Raw genomic sequence first — 8,248 nt, 5'->3', positions numbered from 1 at the left:
GGCCCGGCAGCCGCGGCAGGCCGCGCGGTGAGGGCTGCCTGCCCGGCGGGGCAGCCGAGAGCGGCGGGCGCTGTCCCCGCTCCCCCAGCGGCGCCGAGCTGGGGCTGCCCCCGTGACGGCCGCGGCCCGGGGCGAGGAGCTCGGCCGGGGCCTCCCTGCCGAGGGGTGGGTGGATCCCGGCCCGGGGCGGGCTGCTCCTCTGGACGGGTGCGCTCTGCGGGCTTCGCTGAAGGCACCCACGGAATGCCCGGCTGTGGCACAAATCGGGCACAGCGTGGGGATGAGGGAAGCAGGGCCTCGGGCATTGGTTTTACCTAATGGACTAACAGCATATTCACTTTTTTGTTTGTTTTTGTTTGTTTGATAACTGTGGAGGGTTTTGTACAAAAATAGGAAGCCAGCTTTCCATGTTAAAGGGAAACGTACCATTAAGTTAGACAAAAGCATAAGCTAAACAGGAACTATGCATTGCAGACAGAACTGGCGGTGTCCTCAGCTATTTGCACTCCACACATACCAATTTTTTAGCCACCACTAAAGCGAGGGCCAGAACCTCTCTGTTGCTACCCCGCTGAGATTCCTTCAGCTCAGGAGCGGGGACATCCTCAACAAAAGCAAAAGGATCTAGTCTTTTTAAGATTGCTGCCCGGGTGGATTAGCGTGGTCTTGATTGTGCAATGACTGGGTGTCATGAATGCTGAGCTTTCCTTTGTACTTCTGTTAATAGTTATTGCTTTGTACACATTAAACATTCCTGGGGTAGGCATTTTGTGTGGGCTGGAGTGCTCCTGATTGTGTGTTTAGTTTGAGCAGTGTCTCGAGTCGCTGAGAACTGTTCAGCTGGGCAGAGAGCTCCAAGTGACTGCAGCGGAGTCCTGTAGCGCGTCGTTCTTCAGTAACGCTGGCTTCCCCTGGAAAATGCGCCTGGTTGCTGGTTTGTGCTGCGCCCCATCAGTTAGATACGTGTGTGCAGCTTCATTCCTGCAGCAGGCGTGCTGCGACTGTTCACATGGGTTAACACAAAAATACAGCTGGGACAAGTATGTGCCTTATGTATGTATATTCCCATGGGCAAATGAAACACTTGAACCTTTTTACAAAGTTCCTAGAAGGGCGTTCCGAAGATAAAGCTTAATAAAACCAGGTGTTGCGATAGCGCAGATGGCAGCAGCATTTATATTATTAGCTAGGTAGCAGTGTTTGTCCCGTAGACGTGTAAGAACTTTGCAAATTTTCTTATAAATGATGTAACTTTCCCCACCATATTATCCCCACCCTGTGGCTACCAACACCAATAGCTGCTTAGGAAGTAACTTAACCAAGTTACTGTTTTTGTTTATTCAGTACTTGCACTTTTGGCCTGGTAGAATTTGTCTCTGTTTTGTTTGGGTTTTTTGATAGCCTGTGAGCACTAAACTATCCATAACTACATACAGATGTGGCACTAGATGCAACCACTTTTGCCTGTTGCTGACATCCTAGTATGAAATTCTCTGTGGTGTAGAGAACTCAGAGCTTCAGAAATGGGCATTTGCCATTTTTACAAATGTGTAATGAAAAGTTAGAAAAAGTCAACTTCTGAAAAAGAGAGTTTCTCCAGACTGTACTGAATCCGTATTTCACATTTGGTCACAGGTGCAGAGCATGGAGAATGATGAACTTCCGCCAGAGGATGGGATGGATTGGAGTGGGGTTGTACTTGCTAGCAAGTGCTGCAGCTTTTTATTACGTCTTTGAGATCAATGAGACCTACAACAAACTAGCATTGGAGCACATCCAGCAACACCCCAAGGAGCCACAGGAAGGAACCACATGGACACACTCCTTAAAAGTACGACTGCTATCATTGCCTTTCTGGCTGTGGACTATAATATTTTTAATACCGTATTTACAGATGTTCTTGTTCCTCTATTCCTGTACAAGAGCTGACCCCAAAACTGTTGGCTATTGCATCATTCCTATCTGCTTGGCTGTTATTTGCAATCGTCATCAGACATTTGTGAAGGCCTCTAATCAGATCAGTAGATTGCAACTGATTGACACTTGATTCAATTTCTAGTTTCCATGGCTGTTTTGAAGCAATGTGTATGCCTGACCGAATCACAAGACTGAAGTCCTGAATGAACGCTGGAAAGAGCCTTTTCTTTCAAACAATTAAGTAATGAACAGACTGTTTTCTATTAAAAAAAAAAAAAGGAAATAATTTAAAAGATTTTTAAAGTATGAGTCTATCAAAATGACCAGAATGGGAGAGCGCTATGTGACACATGATGGAAGCATTCCTCATTTTGCCTTAATGATGCAAAATTGCTACACTCCATCTGAAACGTCCTGTGGGGAAATAAGTTTCTGGTCTATGACCTTATTCCTCTGTGCAAAAAAAAAAGACTTATTATGTTTTCTTTTGGAGTAAAATCAGTGGAGAGACGCTTCTTTTGTCATAAATGTAAAAGAAAAAAAATCAAAACATGATTATAAAAGTTGCGCTTAAAACACTTCTTTGCTTTTTTTCTTTCTTTAGTACTTTGCATTTACATCAGTGCTGTTTTTTAATGATTTTTTTTCTTAAAATTAAATTTAAGAGAAATACAGGGAGCAAAGAATAAAGTACATGTAAAACTTCGAAGAGAGAAAGCTACAGTTTTTTTTCGGAGGGAACAAGGCAGGGAAGGAGAAGTGGGTGCTTGAAAGCCGCCGACTCCTCCCCTACCCCGTGATGCCCAAAGCTGTTTGGGCTGGCACTGACCCATAGTTTGCACAACACTTCTGAGAAGTGCTTCCTTCTCCTACCTGTAGGCATCTCCTGATATACAAAGTAATTCGAATTTATTACCACTCTAACTTCCCTCCAGAAGTGGTGCAAAACTGTGTTCTGGGAGCACTGATGTGTTTATAAAGCCTATAATATTAGGAAAATTAACTGATAGTAGGTTGGGAAGGTTGTGCAAGTAGTAAGACAGATAAGATTGTTCAAGGAATTTGAGATGAGGGGAAAAAAAAATCTGCTCGCTTTCACAACTAAGTTTCTTACTGTTGTTTCAGACTGTTTGCTGTTGTTGACATACCATCTAATCACTGGATTATCGTGCAATCTAAATAATGTCAAATCCCTTCTTTTTCGTTAGTGGTTTTTGTTTCTTAAAAACTGTTTTTGAGCCATGATGGAAATAACCTTGCAAATGTGAAGTGTGGAAAAACAGTGTGAAGTATGGCCTTCCAAAGTAGCAGGCCACAAATGATTATTAACTAAACTTTCTGATTGCCATTTCAATTATATGTGATTATTCAGTACTTAATCATTGTAAATGCTAATCTACTTCTGACTACTCAAAGGGAATCCAGGAGATAAATACCAGTTCCTTCCTGCCTTGGAAAGAGACCACTATTTTCACTGTAGTTACATTTAAGCGTGGTACTTAAAACATCTTAAACTTTCTGTTTGCATTTGGAGATAATTTGAGACTGTGGTTTCAAATGCCAGCATTGGTGCTAGACTTGAAAACACAACGTAGTCTTTACAAGGTTTTAAGTTCTAAGTGCAATACAAAAGAAAGAAGCTGCCATCCTAATATACCAGAGTAAGAATTAACTCTGACTTGTAACATCTGGGGTCAGAGCTTTTAAGCTGTGTTGTTTCCTAACTCTACAGTAATCACCACCTCATTTATCTAGAAAATAAAATCTTTTCAGTATTTTATAAACAAGTCTGTCATGCAGATAAATATTAATGTTTTTTTGTGTGTGTGTTTGTTGCTAGTGCAGCTGCTGTAGCTTACTGTTTTCTAACCCGTCTGGTTGATGCTTTGTTGGCCTTTTATGCTCTGTGCTCTAATTTTCTGGCTTGAGACTGATGTTTTGAGACTATCTGGACGAACCTGAGTCTCCCTGCTTCTGTGGAACAAGGAGATATGTTTGGCTGGACTTTTTTTTTTTTTTTCGCTTTTTTTCTAAAATTGATTCAGTGAAGAAGCTTAAACTGAGAAGCTGCTGGGTCTTGTCTAGATAGAGTTCTTTACAGAAGAACAGCTTAAAAAGAAGCTTCAGGCATAGAGAATAAGGAGAACTGCCCAAGTCATTGCCGTACAGTCATGTGGCCATCAGTAAATTCATCAGCCTGTCTGGCGCAATGAGCCGCTGTCTGGGTGTGGATATGGGAGCAGCAGTGACTTCTGGAATGGTGGCTTGTATTTCTAGACTTTTCCACTAAAAGTCTATTAGGTTAAAGCTTCTGGAAACCGTGAGCTTTACAACTAAGTACAGAAAGATGCATCATCTAATTCGAGCCAGTGCTACATCTGCAAATTAGAGTCTGAGATGGGAAGCAGCCGTGTGAGAATTAGCGTAAGCTATTAATGTGATACTGTGGAAGAACTGGCTGGGGAGGAGGGGGAAGCTGGCTGGACTGATGCTCCCAGGGTTTTTGTCACCAATGCAGTATCAAGGGTGGAAGTCTTATTACAGAGTAAATAAATGAGGATGGCTATCAAAATTAATCACTAAATTGTTTTTACAATTTAATGTCTGTTTAAAGAGGTAGGGAAATTACTTCTGCTCAATTATACTGAAAATTTTTAGATAATATCAGGGCTAATTAGCTCTCAAACACAGCTGATAGTAGTCTGCAGCACAAATTGACATTTTCTAAAAGCCTTAGGATAATCAAGGCCAAAATAATTTTACTACTTCTACATGCTAATTAGTTCTCAATCACAGATGTTGGTTGCCTGTAACACAAACTGACATTTTCTAAAAAAATTCAGGATAATCAAGCTCAAAATCACCATTTTATCACCTCTTTAAAGACTGCGATAGTACTTGATCATGACAGATCATAGCACAAATGTGTTTCTACAGCAATGACTTTAATGAAGGATGCATTTAGATCAGGGCTTCCTCATTTGCATCTATGTATTTCTCTTCCATGGGTGTGCAGGAGAGAAGATGTACTGCCACAGTTTCCATATAGGGATGGGAAAGCTGCTATAAATAAGCCTTTTTTTAAACTGGAAAATAGTTATTTCTGGCTTGCTGAACTTGAGCAGCTTTCTAAAGCAGAAGCTGTGAAGAGCAGAAGCAGAAATGAAGACCTCAGGGGAAAAAAAACCTAGCCTTGTAATTGTTCAGAGCTTTAGCTTTCTGCCAAGGTGAGCAGGTAAAACACACAGTTAAGGTGCATCTCTGTGCCACTTGCCCTTCATTTCATTTCGTTTGGGTTACCAAATAAACCTCTGTGTCAGACTTGAGCATTAGCTTGGGGCTGCCTGGGTGCGGTCCTTAGCTGCTCCTGTTCAGCTGGGGGAACCTTTCCATCTTGGAAATGCCTGCCACGTTCGGTAAGTGCTGCTGGGCCTCTTCCCCATTTCCCAGCGGAGGGCGGCTCCAGCACAGAGGTTGAAGGCTTTCACACCTGGAGTTAAGTAAGTAGCAATACAGCGTGTTCCTTATGAAGTGTGTTACTTTTGGTGGTGGAGTACAGCTGCAAGCTTTTTTCTTTCCATTAAAGTACAAAGATTGCCATACCCTTGGAATAAAACTCTGGTTTGTGCAGGACGCTTGCTCTTAACTCCCCTTTATTTTCTCTTGCCATTCCATGGTTGTCTTTAAATGATAGTCTCTAGGGAATCAGTGGTACAAGTGGTTTGTTATTCTAGTAGTTTTTTTAAAAATACTAGGTGTTAAGGTATGCATCTTTTCTACATATGAACTATCACTTATTAACTTTCTCAGGTAGCTCATTTCTAAGAACTGCCTCAGCTTTAGCTCTCCTTAAAGCTACTTAAAGCTAGTTCTGCAGTACAGGTTCATTCTGTCAAAAGAAGAACTTGCTACAGCCACAGAAGGCACTTGTGCTTGACTCCCAATCCTCAGACTAAGGCAGCAGATAGTTATTACATACTCAGTCCTAAGCATTCTCTTCCCCTCTCTCTCTCAGCAGTAAGTACAATGATCTGGTGAATGCAAATCAGTGTTAGCCTAAACTTTGGTTCAGGTACAAAAAACATTACTGCATCTGAGACAACAATTTATAGCATCTGTCCTTCACAAGGCTATCTACTCTACATAAAATGCAGGACACGGGTGATGTGCATATATCGGTGTACAAGGCTGCTCAAATCTGCTCCTTGTACAGCTTTATAGACGTCTTTGCTTTTATCTTGCTTCATTCTCCATAATAACTCTCAAGTTTTTCCAAATACAGAGAACTTTGGAGCTTCTTTCCCAGAGCCATGGGAAGAGGCATGGTCTTAGACAGACATGGTCTAGAGCTATGGTCTTAAATAGACAAGATAGCAGTTAGTGCTGCAGTTAGCTGCCTCTGTTGCCCCATCTGCTTGTTCCCTGGCTCTAAGGAAGAGGCAGGTTGTGGGCCTGCTGGAGAAGACAACTTCCTGCAAAGGTATAGAGCACAGCTCTGAGAACAGGCTTGGAGGGAGAAAGTGCTCCTGACTGTGTGCCCAGTTACCCTGGAGCAGCAGCTTTCAGGAAAACGAAGTTCTGTGTTAGAGTGCGTCATTTCTAATACAGGTGATTTTTGCTGCAAACAAAAAGACTGGAAATGATTCTTTAAAGACAAAATCTGAATAGCTGTTTTTAACCCTGTGCTCACTGATCTTTGCTGGAGCTCAAACACAAGATGTAACTATGAGCCAGGTTGACACAGGAAGGAGACTATCTCATTAGTCAGAGCATCACCCTCATGTATTCCCAGACTAGTAAAGTTAGGGTTGGTTGCTTTACACCAGGGGTTTCCAGCCTGTGACATGCCAGCTTATATATATGTGTGTGTATGTATGCATAACCTATATACATATAAGCAAATTCAAGCCTAATGTTAATGTCGTTGCTTTTTGATGGACCCCCAGTTCACACTATTAATGTTCAGGACTCGAGTCTGGAGATAGGGAACTATTTTATAACAGGAAAAGCTTTGCACTGGGTGTATATATAGCTCTACAAAAATCTTCCCAAGCTGCAGAACGTGGAGCACGAGACATGTCCTTAGCTCACCACAGACCCCACAAAGCAGCTCTGCTGGGCTAGCTCTGGCGTGTGAAATGGGGCCTTTGCCACTTGGAGAAGCCACTTCCTCCACTGCAGCATTATCTGCTCTAACAGAACATTGCAAACGTTGTACCTCTTTTTAAGATTTTGCAGCCTGACAAGAGATCAAAACTTTTTTGCACACTTTTCTCCCATCCTAGGTCCCTTTTTAATTCTTTGAAGTCACAGTTTTTTTTCTTCTCAGTTATGACTTTGTCATATCTTATAAAACAATAATAGGAACGTCCTGTGTGAATTTCTAATCTGAAAAAGAAATTCAGTAAAGATATTTGGACATCTCTCTTTTTGCACCATTTCAAACGAATGCAGGCGGTCTCGTGCTAGTAAAAACATTCATAATTTGTTCCCTTTGCCCTCGACATTCACGTCTCAAGATCTGTTCTATTTCCATAACACTGAGAAACAAACTGTGCCGGCTGTTTTACAATGCATGGAAACTATAGAGTGACATTTACAGTTAATTTGCTAGTTCATTTCTGGTGGGGAAAATGTTCAGACCGAGTCTCACAAATGCTTTGCACTTGTTCACAGAAGCACCAACCACAAATACTCACAGTACCATTTACAACCCTCAGTCTCCCTGCAAGAACTATCCAAGAGCTTGTCCCATCATGTGCTGATAAGGCAGCATGCAGGGTGCTACCAGGATGACTGGATCATGCTGGTTTACACAGCCAAGAACATAATATAAGGTAGGTGTTACATGAATATTTATATTTTCCCCCCTCTAAAATAAACTATGGTAATCAATGTTGAGTGTGATTATATCAGCCTTACTTCCTGTCCTGACTTTGTTTGCTTGCCATAGTACCATAGTACTATGGCAAGCAAACATAGTACCATAAAAATTCACTCTGCATATTTTGCCCTTTGAGGTAATGCTGAGTTTTGCATAGGCAGATGCAGGCTGTGGTATTCACTTTATTTGAGTTAGATACTGAGAGAACCTAAAAATCAACCTGGTGAAAATGCAGTGATGAAGAAGCATATATAAAGTTTAACTTGTGCATGAAGAAGCAAAGATCAGTTCAGAAAAATGGATGATTAGGGTGGACAGCTGTATTTTATAATAGCCTAAAATATAACTATTATAAACCACATCACCTTGTCAGCTTTCTGACTTATCAGGGATTTTGAGGACTAGGATTTCCAGCTCCTTCCATCTACTTAGTCTATGCCCTTTAAC

General features: G+C 41.8%; 1 protein-coding gene across 1 annotated transcript; it reads left to right on the top strand.

Moving 5' to 3' along the window:
- The first annotated feature begins 1,565 nt into the window (after positions 1-1,565).
- TMEM251 (transmembrane protein 251) lies at positions 1,566-3,436 on the top strand. The gene has a single exon (XM_026046879.1). It carries the CDS (start codon positions 1,652-1,654, stop codon positions 2,045-2,047), a length of 396 nt encoding a protein of 131 aa, XP_025902664.1. The 5' UTR covers positions 1,566-1,651; the 3' UTR covers positions 2,048-3,436.
- Positions 3,437-8,248: the final 4,812 nt, after the last annotated feature.

Source organism: Nothoprocta perdicaria, unplaced genomic scaffold, assembly GCF_003342845.1.
Source record: "Nothoprocta perdicaria isolate Ctin4 unplaced genomic scaffold, notPer1 scaffold_108, whole genome shotgun sequence".
Classification (NCBI taxonomy): domain Eukaryota; kingdom Metazoa; phylum Chordata; class Aves; order Tinamiformes; family Tinamidae; genus Nothoprocta; species Nothoprocta perdicaria.
The sequence above is the reverse complement of the archived record's forward strand: the minus strand, read 5'-3'. Positions and strand labels throughout refer to the sequence as shown.